Source organism: Pagrus major, chromosome 2 (assembly GCF_040436345.1).
Source record: "Pagrus major chromosome 2, Pma_NU_1.0".
Taxonomy (NCBI): Eukaryota; Metazoa; Chordata; class Actinopteri; order Spariformes; family Sparidae; genus Pagrus; species Pagrus major.
Window position 1 is genome coordinate 1,955,807 of NC_133216.1, and position 22,778 is coordinate 1,978,584.

A 22,778-nucleotide genomic window follows, 5' to 3' on the forward strand; every position below is an offset into this window, starting at 1 on the left:
GTCAGATTATGAGGAGCGGACGACAAAAAGAAGTCACATATTTTCTGCTTCTTGTCCATATTGCCTCCAGTTACCCTGCCCTGCAGAGGAGGAGGATGGCGGCAGAGCGAGGACGTTGGCTCCCCCTCCTCCTCCTCCGTTGGTCTGGGAGCAGACGTTGGCGTGGCGTGCGGCGGCCTTCTGCTTGTAGTGGTTACTGTGCAGCTTATACTTCATCAGCAGGATGAAGATGAAGACGAGGACAGAGGCCACGATGATGCCGCCGATGATGATGATCATGGTGCCTCCCAGGAACTGGAGGAAAAGATCGAAAAACAGCGTTAGGGTTAGTGTGTCTGACCTCGTCTTCACCAACATCAAAACATTAAAAAAACTAAGTCAGAGTTAAAACAACACAAACTCCTTTTACTTTTATTGAAAGTTTTAAAACTGGCTGATTACATGAAGTTCAAAGTTCATTCAGTCGACCTAAATAAGAAAGTACTTGAAGTACTAAGAATATTAGCACAATTACCCACTTCAGTTTTTAGCTTAGCAGCTACAGTGAAGATTTCAGCTTAAAAAAAAAATAATGGGTGTAAATAACAAAAAAAAAAAAAAAAATCAAATCAATTTGGGGTCTTGATCTTGATCTCGGGGCTTCCGGAGACATCGACCACACTGGACGAGCTGTATGGAGCCATTTGATGCTTTTTTTTGGTTGTTTTTCTGTTTTAAATCATCTCCAGCTGCTTCAGTTGTTTAGCAGAATGCTGCAAAACGTTTTACTGTGAAGCTCCAGAAATGTTTTGTGGACTACGAGACTTCACCTGACTTTGAGGGAGGAGATGATGACTGAACTTTCCCTTTAAGTAAAAGTACCAATACAGCAATGTATAAATAATCCATTACAAGTAAAAGTGCATGGAAAATAGTATTTATTTAAATGAAACCATGTGAGAAATTTAGAGGAAAAAAACGATCTGTATCATCTGTAATGTAACCTGATTACATCCACAACATTTAACATTGTGCTGTATTTTAAAAGCTTGTTATATTATACATATTATATATTATACGTGTTGAATATTCATCTTAAAAGCTGTCAAACAAAAGTAGTGTAGTAGAAATGACTAAATTTCCCTCTGAAATGTAGTAAAGTGGAGGTAAGTACAGTATTTGAGTATATATTCTTAGAGTTGGTTGACTCTAAGAAACACCTGTAACACTCTTAATGACTAAGCACATATTCATGTATTATGGAGACGTATATTTTTTTATTTAAAGCCGTATACTTGTTTGTAAGTTACAGCCACACACACCATCGTACACAGCTGCAGCTGAGCTATGCTGTGCACTAAAACAAACCTGCACAGACAACGACATACGGTTAAATATGTTTATTGACTAAATAATTCAGAGTAAATAAATGAAATGGCAAATTAAACAAACGATAACAGGTAACAGAAAGATGCCGAGTCTGTAATGACTAAAGTAATGAGATTATGAGTGAAATATGTGCGGATGGTGAAACTGCGGGTTGGGTGGGAACAGCCAGTAGCTGCAACGTCTGAACTAATGACGATGATCATAATAAAGATGATGGTCTTCTTTGTCGCTTTGAGTGGTGGTTCTTAGGCTCTGACTTAAAAACTAATTTAACTTCTTAGCTTAAAACAACTGATGGAGAAAACGCCGGCCGGACGAATTCCCTTTGTTACTTAATACAAGAGAATTTAAATTAAAGTTCACTTCCTCTAAGTCAGGTTACGATGCTTAACTGTATAAAACAAATTAAAACAGAACTTTTCTGGTAGAAAATTAACAAAAGTTGAAGTACTTAAAAGAAATTAATCGATACAGCGAAAATTAGAAAAATTAGAAAAATCAACACACAAGCAATTCTGCAGAGATCGACGTCTTAAGGCGAGCGTGAAGCAAAAAGTAAGGAGAGAGATAAAATTAAAGAAGAGAGCCGGAGTGCTTACAAGAAAAAGTTACAAAGAGGAGTAAGAGCAGAGTAAGAGTAAGAGAGAGCTCAGAGGAAAATGTTCCTGTCGTATCCACTCTGATAACAGGCCTGACCCAAGTGTTCACGCTTTAGACAAGATTATAAGTCTAAACTCACAGAATCTTAACTAAACTATCATTTTAAATGTTTCAAAATTGTGTTTCACCTATCCCAGAATCTCATCATTGCTTAATACGTGGACACGTAATCATTTAACATTCAAAAAGAAAATCAAAACATCTAAACACACTTGATTATACAGTAGAAATAATCACTTCTACACATTTCTTTTAGTTCTAGCCTAATACCTATTAAACAGAGCATATTAGAGACATTTACTGTAATAATCAAACATTTATCATTTACAATTGCAAAGACATTCAATTATAATATAATTGTCACAAGGAAGTCCTCTGGTCCTCTGATGTTTGGAGAGCGTGGATTCAATGGTGATCACTGAACCTAGCTCGACCTGGAAAGGAAAGCGTGTAACTGTCTCCGGAGATAAGTGTGGATCTTCTGAGAATCGTCTATTTGACGGCTTGATTACAAAAGAAAATAAAGTTCTCCTTGCCAGATGGAGGTGGGAGAGACTGCAAGGCGTCTTTTAGTTGAAAACACAGTCAGCTTGCAGATTGAAGGAAAAATTAAGGCAAGGAGCAAGGCCTCAATCGATAGCCGAGACGAGGGACATGTGTTCCTACATATCCCCCACTCCGATCTGAATGACCGTGGTAGCGGGAACTTCGGATCGATGAGGTCATGCCGTTCATCATCGAGGAGCACAGGTGGCACACTTTATGATCAGAGTTGGTGTCTTTCTTTGGCATGTGCTAAGGTCTAATCGTATAATAAAGAAAGAATGAGGAGGAAAAAACAATACTGATAATACTAACTCCTTCTAATGGTTAGTAGGAGGTTCTAGTCTTATAGGGTTAAAGGGATCGGGAGTCGTTTATCACTAACTGGTCACTGCACTTGAGTAAGAGTGTTTTGCTCTAACTCGAGTGTGTGTTTCTTGAAAAATTTAGATATCTTGATTTCGCTTTCACATTGGTTTGGATCCAAATGATAGAGAGCTAATTTTTCAACGTGTAGGATAACGTTCTCTGGTGATGGTGGATAAAATGTCCTGCACCAGAAACAGCGGGATAAGATGCAGAGGAATCTTATTCATGGATCCAACGTCCCTCAGCGTACCTGTCATTAACAAACTGACCAGTTGTGTGTGAGCACAATCAACCGAGATTACCGAAAGGAGAATGTTTACTTATGTAATTATTTATTACACTGTACATATAGATGTACATTTCTTATATTTTTATTCTATTTGTATTATTCTTGCGTACATATAGTTTTTATTTTCTACTTATTCTCTAAGACTGAATGGGAGCAGCTGTAACGCAAGCAATATCCCTTCAGGGATCACTAAAGTATTTCTGATTGTAATTCTGATTATAGAAATGGTTTTGTTCAGAGCTTCACTGGTGGGTATTGACCACTAAAATGATGCTCTTCAATGATTGGCTTATGTTAGTAGCTCCTGCTGTTGTAGGCTGATTTGTGCTCTGATGTCTGGGATTTCAGCCTGTAATTCAAGTATATGGCGACTTGACTGTGAATAAACTGACAGCATGGACTGTCGAGAGTCCAAGATGAAACAAAAAACATCTTACAACAGTAGCTCTATCAGCAGTCCACCAATGAATTGTTTAGGTCTGCAACTAAACCCACTCAGTTCATTGAGTGATAGTGAACTTCTGCAACTGCTGCAACCCGTGAGTCATGTCTGTCAGCCTGACAAACACTTTCTGTGTGTGTAGACAACAGCTGGTGATCAACAGTCTGGGTGGGTTCCTCAAGAACAATCCCAGAGTTTGGTTTTGATTCTACTCTATCAATTTAATGTACACTTTGGACCAAAGGGGCAATCGTATTAGATTAACCCCCACTTGGAACCAATTAGTTTGTGTGAGTCAAATAACTGTATTTTGTTTAGCAGGTTGAGTTAGTAGGTTGATTTACAACACCTGTTTCTCAAGTTAACTTGTAAATGACACAAACGTCAGCAAGTTTTGTTGAATTTTTTTTTTTCTACTCGCAATTGGCACTTAGGTGCTTTAACGGTTTTATCCTTATTTATGACCTAACAGAGACGTTTTGCGTCCCCGTCAAGTCCAATGGGGTTCTTGTGTGGTTTCATCTGGTTGCGATGCACCCATTTAAGCGTCTGCTCTTTCTGGCCTTTGTTCACTTTGATCTGGTACATAACGGGTGAGAGCTCAGTGGGGCCGAAGCTTGCGGGCAAGCCTTCTGGTGTCTTTGGTTGTCCTTTCTAGTCAGGGGAGCAGAGGTGTAGTACCACACCTTGTCCCCCACTTGGAGTTTGTCATGGGACACTTTTTGGCCGTAGTAGGCTCTGCGGCTCCATCGTGGGAAGGGAGCTCTGTGAAGCAGGTTCGACAGTTGGGACTGGCGGCAAATCAAGCAGTCTTTGATGTAGTCTGCTACATCTTTCTGCATGTGTGTCCAATAGACTACTTGTTGGAGTGCCTGGTATGTTGCTTTGGCTCCTCTATGTTCTGCGCATGGAGAGTTATGGGCCTGCATTAGCATCACCCCCCCGTGGCTCTGAGGCACCATGAATGCAAGGGAAGTGAGAGCATCGGAGACAAGTACGAGGAGCCCCTCGACAATGCGCAGGGAAGTGCGTGCGTCATACAAGTGTTTCAAGCCAGGACCGGAACCTGTCGGTTCCGAAGAGTTGGCAGGAGCGTTGGCTGTTGCCTGAGCTCGAGCGACAACATGGGACATTATCCCATTATCCCATGTAGCTCACTAGGGTCGCTTTTCTGAATTTCCTCTGCATAACCTGGTAGCAACTTTGTGGTAAGATCCAATATTACTGAATCTAGATTGTCTGAGGGGTTCACTAAACTTACGGAGTTAGAGGGGGCAGGTAATTTTAACAAGGCTACAGGAAGAGGAGTCTAGAGGAGGGGCTTTTAGCTCCGCTGTTTATCAAAGTTTGGCTCAGTGAGGGTTTGGGCTCTGAAGGATTAACTTCTCAGCAGAACAAAGTTACAGCAGTTGAGTTCACTGGTCACACGCAGCGAATCCTGCTACTTTCATTTTTAGCACAAACACTTTTTTCCAGCACTTCAGAAAACATTCAACCAGCAACTAGCATTGCATTCATTTACTTGTGTTTTCACAATTTGAACTGCCCTCATTACACAGTCAAATATACTGTCTTTTGAGCCAGATTGTTGCCATAGCAACCAATCTTGATACTACACGGGGAAGAACTACACAGCTGTTTTCTGTTTAGGTAGCCAATCTAAATCAGAACAACACGAGGGTCTGAGCAAGTTACAAATATCTCTGGAACATCGCAGCAAATATTAACTTTTAGATGATTCTTTTAGGCTTTGGCACGGCGCAACAGCTTAGGATTCATCAAAACTAGCTATTTTGTAAGCGTACAGCGACACTTTATGCATGCAAATAAATCACAGACCTGGTCAAACGCAGGATCTGTACACAAAACATTAACACACGGCGGCGCTGGAAAAACTCTTTAACTCACAGGTCTGGTTACAACGCAGAATCTGTCCACATTAATTTCATATTAAGCAGCACAGTCACGAAAGTCAGCAAAAGTTTCATTCACATGCAATCCAAGGTATATGCAGTCAAGAATATAAAGTTAAGTATTGCATTAATCACTCAGTGGACAACCAAGCAACATTAAAACATCTTAAGTTTTGATTATTACAACCGATGTTTGTCTGTACACATTAATTTAATGCCGAGAACTGTGGTTTTAGGTGGCCTCGCACGGACGGCACAGGTTAACTTGGATCAATTCTAATCAATTTCAGATCAATTTATTCAATCTCATAACTGAAGCAGTGACTTCTACACGGTTCCAAGCAAAGTCAGCTTGCAGATCAAAGGAAAAATTAAGGCAAGGAGCAAGGCCTCAATCGATAGCCGAGACGAGGGACATGTGTTCGTACAAGAAGACTCTTCAGGCTGTGGAACAAAAGAATAGGAATTTGTTAATTAAAATGTTGCCGCTGTTTCCCTGATAATTAGAACCGGATTACTCCTTTTAAGAAGTCAAGAAACTCTGGGACCTGTGAGATAAAGGACTGTTCAGCTCTGTATGTCGTCAGGCTGATACGGGTAAACTTTAACACACTGACCTGGTCTCGTATCGAGTGGCAGCGTCCGTACTCCGTCTCCGTGCTGAAGGACACGCAGCCCACCAGCTTGGTGCCCGTCAGGGCGGTGATGCCGTCATCGTAGACGGCCAAAACACACAGCTCGTAGTCTCGCGACGATGCGAGGTCACTCAGCAGGAAGTACTTGTGGTTGGCTGGGATCATCCTGAATGAGAGGAAGACGGGAGACAGAGACAAAGACGTGTTATTTTACATTGTGCTCATTTGTATATTAGTAGGACGACAGAGGTTCAGGTTGTGGAGACGTACAACATTCATACGCTGCCGAGGAGAGATCAACTAGACAAAACTTTGGTCTCATGATTTTGTCCTGAAGAAAGATTCTTATGTCCCAAATGCCCCATGACACAGTAGCCACAGACGATGAGTTTAACCACTGGGCTACAAAGGAGCAAAAATCTATTTAATTTTTCTCTCACAGATCTTCTTGAGGAGGACATTGAGAGCGACAGGAAAGAGGTTTGCTGCCGTTTGTCGAACTGGACAGAATGAAGCCTCTGAATTCTGCACAAATAGACTTCTTTCTGTCACCAAGTATTTCTCCCTCATCCAATAACTGAGAAAAGATGCTGGAAAGTTATTTTACAAAACTATTATGTCTATTTGTAAACTATTAGAGCATGTTTTCACTGTTACCGTCTGTCGGGATTCAATCTCATGACTCGGACAGTCTCAGCACCCTGCGCTCACAATTCAGCTTCAGAGAGTTAAATCTGGAACTCTGGGCACAGAAACTATTAGGTTTTTTTAGGGTTTGCCTCATTTGCCAGTTTGTCCTATAAATATATATATATATATATTTCAGAGCTATTTTTAAGTCTCTTGGGGAGAGTCCAATAAAAGTCAGAAGTCTTCAGAGTCTAATTGGAAGTCAGTGTTCCAGTCTTTCAAGCCTGTGAATGTAACTATTAAAATACACTTTCAGTGGCCTAATAATTTAATATTCAAGGTGTTGAAGTCATATCAAGTCCTTGGTGAATCAAATAGGACCCTCTCAACATGGCATGGTATGTCTTAGGTTGATTGATTCATTACTGACTCATTAAATATTGTTACACTAGTCGGCCCTGGTTATTTCTTAAATGTTTCACAGCACAAACGACACGATGATGATCAGACAGTTGTGTCATGTGTTGGGGATCAGCTGTGCTCATTATGGCAGGTAGATGTTCACTGTGTCTGTGTGGAGGAGGAGGGACGGCACAGAACAATCTGTAGGTCTGCTGAGATGAATTCAGACTGCACTCATAAACATCTACAGAGACAGAGGCTGTGGCACAAACAACAGCTGGTCTGATCATGTAGCAGCAACAGATGAAGTCATTTCCATCACTGAGTGAAGGGCACATGCTCACCAGTCCAGTGCCAGCACATGTTCACCATTATTAACATGTGTTCTCCTTGTACGGTTAACTGGGTCTGAAGTGCCAATACCCGAGTGCATTTTTAATTAAACAGCCTCGTTTGTGTATTTAGACATAAAATATCAGAAAACTTCACTTCACCTTAATGTATGTAAAGAATCTGCAGATGTTTCATGTTGATATCGGTAAAACTTTTACCCTAATCACCAGTTTTGGTCTAAAAAATTTTGGGAATTTTCCAATACATATATATAAAAGAGCTTTTTTCTCAAAATTAGCATTTCTCAGACTCAAATCTCCACTTCAGCAGCACTGACATACACCAAACTTTCCTATCTATATTCTGAAGGTTTTCACAGAGTAGTTTGTTTTTATATCATTCATAGCCTCATTTATACAATGTTTTATTCATTAAGGCATGAAGAAAAATTGATTCTTTCATGGCTCTTGACAGTATTTAGTAGTATAATAGTCTGATTTATGGAGCGACACAAAGAGATATCCAAACTCCCCTCTGTAGAAACCTCAGACTCTAATATGTCAACAGCACGAGACAAGAATTTTGAACCTAGTGTCATCCAATGTATGAAAATGTGCGCTTATTTCATTCAATAATATAATCTGCATGGTTAGATATTACATTTTTTTGTCATTAACCTTTAAACTAACTGCGCAGCTGAAAAGTGAAGACCTGGCCCTAATCTTTCTGTCTCGACTCGTCTCTATCTCATCAAGTCCTCGTGCATACGTGTTATTGTGATATTGCAGCTTTGCTGGTTGTAATGAGTTCTGCTCCAGTTGTTCCAGGAGAGAAACAGCGGTAGGGATCTAACACAATGTTCGGGTAAAGAGCAGAGCAGATGGGTTTTCCTATAATACAAAAGATTAAGGTTGAAGTAGAAAATTGAAGTGGAGAGAATATACACACAGAGGAAAAGACAGACAGTGCAAAAGAGAGGAGGGGATGGAGAGGGAAGTAGCAATTTCAATTTCCAACTTGAAAATCAAAGGGTACAAGGTAGAGTGAGATTAAAGACAGAGAGGTGGTGAAAATGAAAGACGGAAAGAAGAAAGAAGAATATGGTGAAAAGAGAAAACGGACAAAGAAGACTCAGAGCAGAAGGGATGAGAGGGAGGAGACAAGTTGAGACAGGAAAGAAAAAAAGATGGAGAGGGAGGTGAGGGCGTGAAAGTAAAGAAATGTTGCAGTGGAGGACGCAGAGAAAGAGGAAGACGAGACACAACACAGGAAGAAATAACAGAAACAAGAGGGGAAACTGAGACATAAGCAGAGATCAATAGGGAACGCTGCTCACATGAGAATATCCAAACTTTAAAACATTTTCAGTTTTGAGTCAGAGCCTACGGTGGCCCTGAAGTGGAAATCACAACCGCAAAGAGCAAATCAAATCGACATAAGAGAGAAAACACAACCACAAATCTGAAATCACATCTTTAAAACGGAAACCAAAACCACAAAGCAGAAAACACAACAACATTAACTTCAACCGGAAAAAGGCAGCTACCCTCTCGGCTGTTCACACACCGCTGGCTACCTATATATTTAAATTATTCAGATAGTTGCTATGCAGGGAAATGGGAGTAGAAGAAATGTTCTTATTATCGTAAAATTTCATAAAAAGCCTGAAATCAACCCTGACTTGATCCTTCTAATAAGTATTGTGTGTGTATCAAAAGGCTAATTTATCTCTTCTCACCCATTGTCGTCAAAAAACTATTAGAAACACATCAATGAGCTTCACTGTTGCACATATTCATGGTATCGAACCGACCGTAACTAGATCTAATTTGCTTAACAGACACTTTCAGAGTGGTGCAGAAGATAATTGCTTTATCCCAGTGGTTTCACTCTCTTCACTACAGGATGTTGAGGTTTTACCTTTTTAAACTTCTGAAACAAATCTGCTGTGTGGACCTGCAGTGGCTGCTTCAAACCCCAAAAAAAACAGCAGGAAAGGATTTTTAACCGCGCCACCCCTTAAGATGATCGAGAGCCTCTGATTCCTTAAACTAATTTGAGAACAGATAATGACGGAGGAAGGACGAGAGAACAGCTTGTAAAAGAGGAGATGAGAAAAAAAGAAGAACAAAGACGGAGTATTCTGGGCTGCAAAGAGAGAGAGAAGGAGATGTTATCGATGGAATAATAATTGAGCAGAGAAACATGGGAGCTGTGAACTAGGCCAACCTCTGAAACACCGAGATTACTGCGAACACTGGACCGACTCATCCACCATGTTACACCCACACACAAATACAGCCGGAGATACAGTGAGGACACACACCCTCTGTTTAGCATGTTCTAAGAAGACATTAGTTTTTCATCATAGTATCACAGTACACTATGCAGAAATGTGCCTACCATACAGCTACCGTATGATTTTATTACCATCGACTCAACTGATACTGTGTGATGTGAAAAATGTAACTTGTAGTGACACATCCACAGAGAGTGATCATCAGCCCTGCAGCTTTTCAGCCTGTCAGCTCATAGATTTGGTTTTTACAGCACATTGACTGTCTGGTTTGGTCTCAGTGTTTTCATCAAACTAACTGTAATAAAGACGCCGTACACTTCTGTCCAGCACCGAGCAGCAGACGTACACTGAGAGACTAGCTGGTGACGGAAGTGGAGACCAAACATTCAAGCCAGAAAACGACCATATAGGTTGAAAATGAAAGTAGCTTTTTATTACCAATATTTACATTTGTTGTCAGGTGACCTCAAGTGGCTATTGTGATTTTTTACATCTGCATAGGAGGAAGTGAGGAGAAGTAGTATAAAGAGTGAAAGGTAAACTTAACCTAACTGCGACTCTACGACAAAGGTCCGGTCAGTGTGTCACTGTTCTGCCGCAATGGTAATGTTGTTTTGGGAACAGTGATGTATATTTCGCTTTGGGAGAGGCTGTCAGTTGACATATTCAGTCATTAAGGTATGAGGATGTGTTCAAACAAACCAAATGCCAACAATATTGGACCAACTGTGCATTTAGGTTTTAAAAAATGTTGCTTTTCTGAAAATCTGCGTCAGGCAACTATGATTTAACTATAGTTAAATAGAGATTCAGGATACTGCAAATAAACCACATTTCTGTTGCCGTATCAACTTTATAATGTTAATGGCGCTTTAAAAAATTGTCGACCTTGCAACATTGTTTTGGGCAGTACTGTACTCAGTCACGATGACGGCAGCTCAATTTGAGCGACAGAAAGAGTGAGAGAGCGTTTGTGTTTGTGTATTCGTGTTGGTACCTCTGTTTACAACTGTATTCTCTCTATACAGTGCGTGTATGTGCACGTCCTTTGTCTTTGTGTACCTGTGGGTCTGTGTGTGTCCTCTGTGTGTGTGTGTGTGTGTGTCCTATATATTATTCAGGTGTCAGCCGGTGCAGAGCAGTGCCTATTTATCAACAGTGGAGCGGAGGTGACCAGACAAGGAATGGAATTATAAAGCCAAGCCTGACCCGCTGGGCATTTTGTGTGTGTGTGTGTGTGTGTGTGTGTGTGTGTGTGTGTGTGTGTGTGTGTGTGTGTGTGTGTGTGTGTGTGTGTGTGTGTGTGTGTGTGTGTGAGGGAAACATGGTGAGGGGGTAAAAGGAAAAAGATAGAGAGATACTGTGTGTGTAAAGTGCCTCGGTGTGAGTGTGTGACGATGTGTACGACTGCAGGAGTGTGTGTTTGTGTTCATGTGTGTACTAGAGAGAGGCTGCTCGCTCTATTATTGAGGTCTGGTCTATAAGTGCTGCGGCGTTCTGCTTCAGACTAATGGTTGAACGAACGCCAAAGGCTCTCTCTCTTTAACACACACACAAACACAGCATTATTGCCTGTGGCCTTGCTGTTGCTAGAGGTATGTCATGTTTCAGCCTGAGGCATCCATGCACAACTTTATACAGCTAAAAGAACAACACTGTTGAGGGTCGGCCAGTCGACTCTCTGAGCGGCTCAAAGGCCAGAAGTCGTCACTAAGTCAACGTTAAGGCGAGCTGAAGAAAATACAGAGAGAGCAACTTCAAGGACAGATCCATCCGTGACTCGCTTTACAGCAGCCCAGTCGACAGGATAATATTTTGATTATAAAATTACATCTGAGCATTCAGTAGTCGCACAGAACGCAGACTGATGCTTATGAATTAGAAATCTGACAAACAACCACCTTTCAAGAGGTGAATACAGGAGGCGCTGTCATTGCTACAGCTTGAGAAAATAAGACATACTTTGAATGGATCTTATGACAAATTCACTAAAATATGGTCTGTATTTGTCGATCATGTAAGGGGACTGACTCTGGGATATTTCATGCCATCTTACTGATGATTTTCTCGTATCCAGCCCATTGCTGCTACAATGAATACACATGTATTGGACCTTTTTTTGGTGATAGGGCATATGTAGGCTTGTCTCAATGTGTGCATATTTGTCTGTTAATGTTTGTATGTGGTTATATAAGTTACGGTTAAGGTTTTTTTTTAACATTACGACTTTATTATCGTAATATCTATTTTAGACTCTATGCCGATGATATTACGACTTTTTTCTCAAAATATTATGACTTAATTCTCTTACTACTTTACTTTTTTAGTGTTCTAGTTTTCAGTCAGGAACCTTCACTGCATTACACAAGGTTTTGCCCCTACCTTCATCCAATTTAGAAAACATGAATTAAGCTGTGAATGAGTTATTCTCCCAGTGCCCGTTAGGTTTATCTGTAGATTAAGATTTGAGTGACACTGTGTGGAGACACACTGCTGAATGTGCTTAATGTTTGTTTCATGAAATGTACAAAATATATATAAATATAGAAAGTACATATCTTTAAATTCCAATTTTCTTCTCCCTATGCAATTATTTTTTATAATTAAAAACAGACATTAAGGAATGCTAACCATTTATTGAACATCAGCTTATATAGGACTGACAAAGAAACGTTAGGTCTTTGTCTGAATCCGGCTTCTCAGTGTATTTTGAAGAATGCCAAGTTATGATGCACACAAATGGAATGAATAGCTACAGTAATGTACAACCAGTGAAGGTTGTTCTTCACTACTATAGCTGTAAACTCTATATTACCCTTGCCGTGGGCAAGGAACAAGCTTTAATCTTGCATAATGAAAATCAGTAAAGATCCAAGATAATTGCAGTTTAACTATGTCAGCACTGCAGTGTGTATCACTTGAGGTTTTGAATAATGCAATGCTCATAATGAAATGAAATACACTGGGTGACATATAGGATTTAGAGAGAAGCATAACCTCGAGTGTTGCCCCTCTGTCTGTTCGTGACAGCTTTGTGAATAATGTAGAGGCCACAGCCATATAAAACAGAGCCACTCAGGATTTCATACGAGGCACGACACTAAATCCAAGCCATCACTCGGGTTACATTTCGCACAGACCGCTCTGTGTTCACGTTCTGTATGTATGAAATGGCTGTAAGCTTCCATTCATTTTATGCTCCATTATTAAAATGACACAGTCCTCAGCTGAGAGATATGTAGTTCAACCTGCTGCTGGAAACACCAGCACATATCTTTTATTTTCTTTAGAGGAAAGGTCACAGGTTTGCATCCTGTGTTGGCTGTACTGTACATTCTGTGCTAAACTATAACCACAGCAATGGCGAATCAGAAGACGTTCATATGAGTCATTTATGATGTTGTCCAGCAGGTAGGCGCATCCAAGAGATGATGTGTAGGGTGTGACTAAAAACTGGATAACCATGAGTCATATCAGTAGACTCCCGTATAATGAAACCTAGTTTACTACTCCAGCAAGTAAGACCGACCTTCAGTAACAACCGAGCCACAAAGACGATTTCTAGTCCCTGTGGACTCAGCAGGCCAATCTGGTTAAATCTGTTGAAAAATGTATTTTTTCCATGGAAAATTTTAGCCACTACGTCTGCAAACATCACATGCATGTTTAAGATAGTAGTGCCATATCACTGAGTCACTAGACATCACCTCAGCTGGGTAACTTTAGAAACCTTTGTGACATTTACAAGCCGTCTTTTTGGCGACAAACATCAGGTAAGTCAAAATATGATCTTGGATCTGGAACTATAGAAATAACATGAAAGCGTCACATGATGACAGTGATGTTAGTAGTAGATGGCCTGAAACATGAAAAGAAAAACACTGGTATGGTCTTGATTTAACAATCTCCTTTTCAGTGGAGGCTTGGTCAAGATTAACCACAGTTAAAGAAGCACAGCATGTTTTAAAAACAGCCACACAGGTATTTAAAAGATAAATGTGTGGCATCCTAAATCTGCATTGACAGAAACAATGTCCTGTAAACTGTCCAGTGTTTTTCCACACAAATGGAGCACGCCAAGACCGGCTTTTTGAATAAAGGTGTACCAATATAAAACCCTACAGGGGGTGAGAGCGGGCCATCAAGCCGAGTGTGTAATTGACAGCAGTGAGTCAGAGCTATACAATTAGTACTGAACCTGAGGGAGGCACCTGGCCGGCTGTCAAGCAACTGAGACACTGAGCTGAAGCAGAGTGAAAGCTGAACAATAATCCAGCACAAGAACCAAATATTAATGACCAAATATGATACCTGACAAGGTTTTTCAAGCACTCTATTCAGGACTCATTTTCTCGATTAATCATGTAGATGTTTGGTCTATAAAACGTCAGAAAATGGTGAAAATCGGTGTTTCCCAAGACGCAAGATGACGTCCTCAAATGTCTTGTTTCGTCCTCAACCCAAAGATGCTCAGTTTACTGTCACAGACAAGTAAAGAAACCCGCAAATATTCACATTTAAGAAGCTGAAATCAAAAGATTATTATTAAGACAACTATTCGATTAATCATTGCAGCCCTAATATTACACTGAGATTAAACCAAACTTGGTAATTAATTATCAAATAAATCAAAATCAGAACTACAGCAGCAACAGAACTATCTTTCATTCTATTTTCTAATTTTTATTTTGCTTTTTGATTTGTTTCAAATTCCTGAAAATGTGACTTTGGAGATAACAAGTGACACTAAAGATATAAAAGATACATGGATTATTCCCTTCACAGCCTACACAAGGTCAGGGTGAGAGTATCTCTGCATATCCTCAGTTTCATCGTCTCTCATCCATTGAATATCAATAAGGAAAGACACAGAGCAAAGGAGAGAAAAAAACAGAGATGAGAGAAATTGAGAGTGGATGGAGTGCAGGAGAGGAGGAGGAGGAAAATAAATGAGGAAGACAAGGAGGAACAACAAGCATCCTTGTGTAGATGAAGAAAAAATAGCAAAAAAAATAGCACAAAACCTGTCCGGGCACATGTTTAATATCATGGCTCATTTACAACCCAACACACAGAAATGTGTGTTTGGTGTCACACAGATGGTGCGAATGAAAACAGGCACAGCTAAACAAAAAAATAACAGTCATCGTCAGCTCAAACTCAAGAATCAGAAAAGGGATAAAAACCACAAAAACAACTCAACCTTTGTTGATCCCCCAGAGGTGAAACTCAACTTGACACAGCAGTACAAGGGAAAATAGTAGCAGTGCAAGAATAGAAATGTCCTAAAAAATAAAAGATAAAGTAGAATAGAAACACTATACACAATAGATGGATCAGTGTGCATATACATGTGCTATACGTACCTGAGATATACATACAGTCTAAAAACTACTCCCGTCATGGTTAGACATGCAGACAAGTTAGTCTTTATCTGCTGAGCTTTTCAGATCTCTGCTGCTGTGATGTTTTACATCAGCCTCAACACAAAGGAGGTGAATTAATAGATTCACTGCATTGAAAAACTCAACAACAGTGTTTTTCCAGAAACAATATCCTCACTACAAATGCAACCGTCGTCAGTTTTCCTCCTACTACTTTCTATTGAAGAAAAAGTAAAAACTGTTGAGTTAAAGACGCGTTGCTGTTGAGTTTTTTCTTCCGATAGTCTAAGGAGCATAAATTAAACTCTATTCATGTCCACTGTTGAGGGGGAAGCAGAAGTTTCAGATGCTGACATCTTATACAAACTCAGCCTATTGAACCAAAACTATCTGCATGGCTAAATACGGTCTAATTTGTTTTGTTGTAAACTGGTTCCAATAAAGGCTGTTGACAGACCTTTCTAAGGAAAAAGCCGGGTAGTCTGGCCTCAGGGTGAAACTGATTAGTGGAGAAAGAAAGAAAATATTACAATTTTTATGCACAGTCATAAAAACAGATATCCAGAATGATGCAAAGATGCAAAAAAGGAGTTGATGTCATGTTTACTTTACCACAGATAAACTTAAGAGGCCTTATTTTTACCTTCATAACAGAACCAAGAAAGGGACGAAGCCGATAAACCACAAATGTGTAAAATAAAAATCTTGTGTTTGTCTTTTTTTGGCGTCTACAAACACAACCAGTTCACTTAAACTCTACTGAATGAAAATAACTCGCCTTTTTTCAGATTTAATTTGAGCTAAACTTTAAAAGTTTAAATTGAACTTGCTCGGGACTCGGGTGGAAACACAGAGAGAGAGATTAAAAGTCATGACAAGCAGAGAAAAAAGTGAGCGAGACGAAGAGACGGTGATTGAAAGATAAAACGAGCGACAGCTGGCAGAGAAGAGAGAGAGGGCATCATTAGTGGGGAAAGGTCAGCGTGGCCTCAGGTTGGCTCAGCTGCGGGAACTTATTACACACATGCAGGCATGGGTGTGTTCAGGAGGCACCGTTAGTGTCATGGCCGCTGCTGCATTTGATAAAGAGCAGGTGAGTGAACAGCCGAGGCAGGTGAGTGAGGTCAGGAGATAATGGTGTCAGATATAGAAACTGGTCCGCTGTATTACGGCCGTGTCGGGGAGTGAATGAATGACTTGTGCAGAGATATGTTCATTCTGCTGATTATGTACCGACTGAAGTTATTGGGTTTGCCCTAATGATGGCACCAGAGGAAAGGTCGTGTTGTCTAAATCATCAGAGGGTTTGTATTCTTCTCATTATCGTCAGCTTCTCAGGGCCGAATCTCCTCGTAATAAAAGGCCAAAGTAAAAATAAAATGCTTACAGTTAGCATAAAAAAAAAATGCTTGTTAAACACATGTAGCCTCAGGCTAGGTAGCAAACTCATTTGAGTCTCATCTTAAATTATACTTTGTCTTATTTCTTGTGTATTTATTCAAATGTGAAACAAACAAAAAATGAAATTAGTCGGTTCTTTTCTTTTTTTATTTATACTCAGTGGTGAAGGAAGTATTCAGATCCTTCACTTGAGTAAAATTATAAACACAGCACCATAAAACTGCTCTGTTCCAAGTGTGACAGTTCACTACTATTTATTTCTTTAAAAGCAGGATTTTACTGTTGTATTTGGTCGAGGTGGAGCTCGTTTTTATTGTAGAATCACCAAATTACAGCTACAGCGGCCCAGGGTTCGAGTCCGACCTGCAGCCCTTTGCGGTGTGTCAATGTTACATTTAACATGAGCATTAATCCCAAAGCCGAGGCCAATAGGAATTGCTTCTGTCATTGATCGTAGAGTTAGAGGTCATAAAACTGAAGAGGTGGACGAGTGAACACTACGAGCTGTTGGTGAGTCTGAGAACTAAACTTTCCAGAGACTTTCTTTTACGGAGCCACAAAAACTAGCAGACATCGGACATTGAATTCAGACATGAAAACTTAAATTTCTAACTTTGTTTTAACTTTTATGTAGCGAAGAAGATGATGCAACATTTGACCTCCTGCTGTCTGCAGCTCAGACACTGAGAGCAGCGAGTCTGAGCAGGAGAGAAAACCTTTTGATTTGATCTCAGCCTAAAAGCCCCGCTGTCATCTCCTGTACTGCATGTTTCCAAACTGGAGACCCGGCGGGACAAAGTGACATTTGGCTGATGGAGGGAGAGCAGAGAAAAGACGAGGGAGGGCGGGAGGGAGGGATGACTGCATACAGAGGTAATATGCTGGAGTGAGGGAAGAAAAAAAGGGAAGGAAGATGACATTACAGTGACTTTTTAAAAGTCCCGAAAAATAGAAAAATGGAGGTAGGAGTAGTAAGGAGAGGAAAGCTGATGCCTCATCATCTCAGCAGAATATGATCAGCTGGCGCTTTCCTTCTTCCATCCTCACTTCCGTCCACGTATCTCTGCATCAGCTGAGTCCTCTCTTATTCACGGCGCCGCATCAATCCATCCCTCCTCCATCACTGCCTTTCTAGTTTTCTATTCTGCCTCTCTCGCTTCTTTAATCTCTCCTTCGAGAGCCAGGCAGGATGGTAATTAGAAAGCCAGCACACACACACGCACACTTTCTCACACTGTGCTTTATTGCATGCGGACATGGACTCTCACACAGACACACACACACACACACACAATTCCTGGTTCAGGACAGAAAGAGAAAGAGGAGCAGAAGAGAATATTAAAGGAGGGAGAATCAATAGATTCATTTCCTGGTTCTGACAGAGGCTGATCTCTCCCTGGACCCATAATCCTTAGAGTGTGTGAGGGGGAGAGGGAGAGGGAGAGGGGGAGAGAGAGAACGAGACAGAGAGGTGAAGGATAAAGCTGGTCAGGTTATTCTTGCCCTGGGGCAGAATTGAGAAGAAGGAGAGAATAAAAATAAAACGTTTCCTCTCTTCCTCCTCTCCCCCACCTCTACTGAGAGTCCAACAGACACAGGAAGAGAGAGGGGGAAGGGAGAGGGAGAGGGTCGAGGAAATGTCGATCTGTTATCTCGCAGCTTCGGTTCTCCACTTTTCTGCCAGCGCAGCACGTTGAACTGAAAGAACCTGAGTGTGCGAGGAAACTGATATGAAACAAAAAAACACAGCAGAGAGGAGGAAGTAGGAAGGAGGCGCTGAGAGGGAAACCAGGCGGTTAACCCTCTGGTCCGACTGCACCACTAATACCAGTGTTCAACTCTCTCTTTCCATCCTCTATCACACTTCTCTCTCACTCACTGCCACTGTTTTCTTTTTCCTTTTTCACGGATTATTCTGCAGATTCACAGCCAACGCAGAGGTCTGAAACTCCTCAAGATGATGATTAGATTGGGTTCATTTGTTTTGCCACATGCGTCTTGAAGTTTATGGTAGTTAAAAAACATTTCTTCCAGATGGCGGCTTGAATTACTCAACATTAGGAGTTTGGTTAAGTTTAGGGGTTTCAGTTAAATGTTAATGAAGTAAAACATACTACGACTCACGCTGTAATCTTTCTAAAACTACAAAAACCTTCACCATACTTTAGTTGTTGTGAGCGGGTATTGTAGAATAACAAAAACTAAATAAGTTGTGACTTCAAACGGACATTGTCTGGACATTTTCCAGCCTTGTTTGTTTCGACCGAGCCAGGTATCTCAAACCTAACATGACGTTTTCCTAACCATGTGGTTTTCATGCCTATACCTAACCAGAGTGCAACATCACTGTCGTAACTACAAACTCCAGGTCTGTAACAACTTGTCAGGCGTAATGTCGGTGCTCACTACAAACAAAACTCATTACGTCTTGAAAACTTGTGCGTTGAAGTAAACATGCGTGTTAAACTGACACCATTCACCCTACTACAAGACACTGTGCCGTCAAAATGATCTTGAAGCTGTTATTTTAAGGTGAAAAGGTTAAATAATGTTGCTTTAACATTAAGAAAACTAAATTTGCAGCATAAATAAATATAAGTTTCAGCATATCAGTGGTTTGCAGATGTACATGTACACAGCATTTATTCTGTCGGCTGGGTTGCTGTCAGTCCAACTCTTAAACACAAGGACACCATCTAAACTGATTTTCTCAGTGCTGTTCCTCCTTTGCTTCTCTCTAATGTCCATAAAATGGCCTTGTCTGTGTTTTGTTTAAATATATACGTTTGTTTCCCGTGTCTTCATCTTTGTGTGCAGCTATCTGAGTCAGTAGTTTCTGTGTTCCTTCTCCTCGTGTCTCTGCTGAAGCTGTTACAGCTAATAGCTCGGAGCAAACAGCTCTCTGAGGAGAGGCTATGCTAACGGGAAGAGAAAAATCAGTTGATAGTTTCCAAATTTAAAAAACATGGTGAAGATTTTAGCATCTAATTCATCTGTAATGCATAATTTGTTCAGCTGAACTGTGCTCCCATGCAGCATGCAGAGCACTGATAACTGTGAGGATGGTCAATGAACTTCTAAGATTTTCGTTGCCCCATTTGTCATACCATTATGATAGGGCAGCGGTAGCCTACAGGGAACAGCCGGTGGCTTCGGACTGAGAAGATCAGCGGCTGGGAAAATGAATGAGTAACTGCTCTTTCCCTCCCTCCAACCATCCCTCGACAACTTTCATGATGAAACCCCAGAGCTGCTGCTCCACAACCGGCTGACTGCAGCTGCTCAGTTCATACAGTTAATGCAGTTCAGCAGAATTGGACAGCTCCCAAATGTGAATGTGAAGCAGGCCAGTGAATAACAGCAGGCATGCTCACTCGACTTTCCCTGGAAAGATAAAGGTTAGAAAAAGGCCATGCACAGTTTGGGCGAGTCATTTGTGGGGAAGCTGGCTTCATGTGGGAGAGCAGGTTTTAATGAGGGCTTGGAAACTCGGGACTGACGAGCTTTGAGTCAGGAAAATAGAAAAAAAATGGCATGTCTTACTTTGTTGTCCACATGAGAATCTGAACAAAATGTCTGTTGGTAGCTGTTGACTTCTCATAATTGCAGATCCATCCCCCCTTAACTGCTCTGACTGTGGTATTTTAAGATGCACTGTAGCTGCAGAGGAGGTGCAGAGAGGCCCTCCTGTAGACTTCAAAATGCTCTGCTCCATACTCATCTTTGCATCCACTCTTTTCGAGTATAATACTGCAGAAATGCAGACAGACTATTTTTAGACGCACTTGCCACAGAGTCACGAGTCGACAATAGGTAGAGGGATATCAAGTCAAACAAAGTGTGGCAAAACGTCTTCCAGAATAAAACTAATGTTACCTTTTTGCATTGGCACTTTCAGAATTGATGCTGTAAGATTGCAGTGATGTGCTAGGAGCCAATCTTCTCAAATTTCTGTTGCATTGTGCAGCTGTTAAAGAAGACAAGGTAGAAAATGATGTGTTTTTTTAATGTTCAAAGCCTCCAACAACCTCCAATTCCCCACATTCTCTCTGAGCTCTCTTCTGTCCTCGACTAATATTTCGTTTGTTAACTGTAAAAATAAAAACACACGTAGCGTCGACACAATCATTAATAGTAAGTGAAGTAAAAACACAATGATTTTATGCAGCCCAGAGCTCAATATGTTGAGAGGATAATAAAACATTTTGTACTCTTACTTGATATCATAGCACATCATATTTGCAGCCCCTCTTGTACCCTGCAAAGGTACGCAACACCACATGCTCAAAATATTCAGTACTTCACGTTCTAGTCTCGAGTATACCACAGAAACAAAACACCTTAACCTCCCAGCTCTGCCTGACATCACATAAATATGCACACTAACAAAGCCTAAAGAGAAACCGCCAGAAAAGCAGGGACCGCTGTGTAGTGCTCAGAAAATAAGAGCTGGAAAGTGACAGTAATTACAACAATAGATGTGAAGTGCTGCAGAGTACAGTTCGTGCCTCGGTGCGTGGTGATGAACAGCTCGGTGCTGCTCTGATGGGCAGAGTCGCTGCAAAGCCGGCGACCAGACTGCAGAGGCGGGGCAGAGAGGGCAGAGTGGGCGTCACGAGTCTCTTCTATTACAGTGTACAGTGGAGAGGCCAATAACTCTGCCAGAGAGCTCCACTTGGTTTAAAAAATGTTTTGCTCTTAAAGTCAAAAGTATAAGTACTGCCGCTGCAAGCTCAAAACGACTACAGCAGACTGCCTGCTGGTACAGACATTAATTTACTCACAATCACAGTATGTACGGTGGCCAGCAGGGACCAAGTGTCTGCACACGGACTGGATGTAATCATCATGAATGTTAATGATCCAAAAATGTGATGTTTGAAAAGATGATTACATAAGTGTGCAACACAACTGATGCACACTGGAGGCAAATACCCTAATTTCTTTACTCCACTACAGTTATTACAAGCCCCAGCAGAGCCAAAGAAGCACAAGTTAAAGTTTTATTTTTATTTTTTGGGCAGAACAGATCAGCCAAGTCAATGACCGGTTGACTGATCATATACATTTATTATCAGACCTTTAAGAGTTTTACTCAAGCAGTATACAAATGGAGGACATTCAGTTTTACCAAATTAATATAATATATAACAAGACATCTTTACTTTTACTCAAGAATGACTTTTTGGTCAGTGGTACAGCTTGACTTAGTAAAGCCTGAGTAAAAGTAACTGAGTTATATCTGTTGTAAAATGAAAATCTATTTACACCAAAACCATATCACAGATAAGTTCTTCTGTAATACGCCGTGGTAGAAAGTAACTAATTACATTTACTCAAGTATAATTTTGAGGTACGGGTACTGTTTACATTTTCTGATACTTCATACTTCTAGCATCTTTGAGACTAAAGTACATCTAATAAGATACTTTGAGACTTTTACTCAAGTTACACTTTTACCAAAGTAATAAACGTATGACTCTTTCACTCTTATACATGATAATTAAATGTACTGTTATTGATATCGTGGCCTACATGTTAATGACACATTCTAATGCTGTGTGCAGCACTTCTTCACCAAAGACATATTTCTAAAAAGCATTTGATGCTTCAGATTGTAGAGAATCATGTAATAATATACTAAATATAATTTGAAAAAAATAACAAAAACCTGAGCAGCTGCAGGGTCTAAACTCGGAGCTCAAGGGAACAACAACAGCTGGTATAAAAGCAGGAGAGAGCGATTTGGTTTCACTTCCTTCGAATACGCCGATTCTCCCAGCCGAGCCAGAGAATCAGATCGTTGACCTTTGAAACACAAGAAGGCTGCATCTCTGTGCCTTCGGGCTGCCACAGTAGAGCGTATCTTAAAAAAAAGAGCGAGGCAGTACCCAGCAGTACCTGCTGTAATGCTGAAGATACTCAGAAATACACAGAAACAAAATAACCGTATAGCAGCTCCCTTTCTGTTCGCACTGAACTGGTTCAGACACAGAATGTAGAACCCACTCAACTCTAGTCTGATCTTTCTACCTCTAACTACCAACACTGGAAAGCTTTTGTGATAAAGTGATGAATCTAAGTCACACAAGATTAATGGAAAGTATACA

At 40.7% G+C, this 22,778-nt stretch overlaps 1 protein-coding gene across 4 annotated transcripts in view; it reads right to left on the minus strand.

Moving 5' to 3' along the window:
- LOC141014062 (leucine-rich repeat and fibronectin type III domain-containing protein 1-like protein) overlaps nt 1-22,778 on the minus strand; it is a 303,976-nt gene that overhangs the window by 17,328 nt on the left and 263,870 nt on the right. For all 4 annotated transcript variants that reach the window (XM_073487775.1, XM_073487773.1, XM_073487774.1 and 1 more), the window contains 2 exons: nt 6,202-6,385; nt 75-294 (listed from right to left, as the gene is read on the minus strand). In XM_073487775.1, coding sequence (XP_073343876.1) covers nt 75-294; nt 6,202-6,385 — 404 coding nt within the window. The remainder of the gene's footprint in view (nt 1-74; nt 295-6,201; nt 6,386-22,778) is intronic.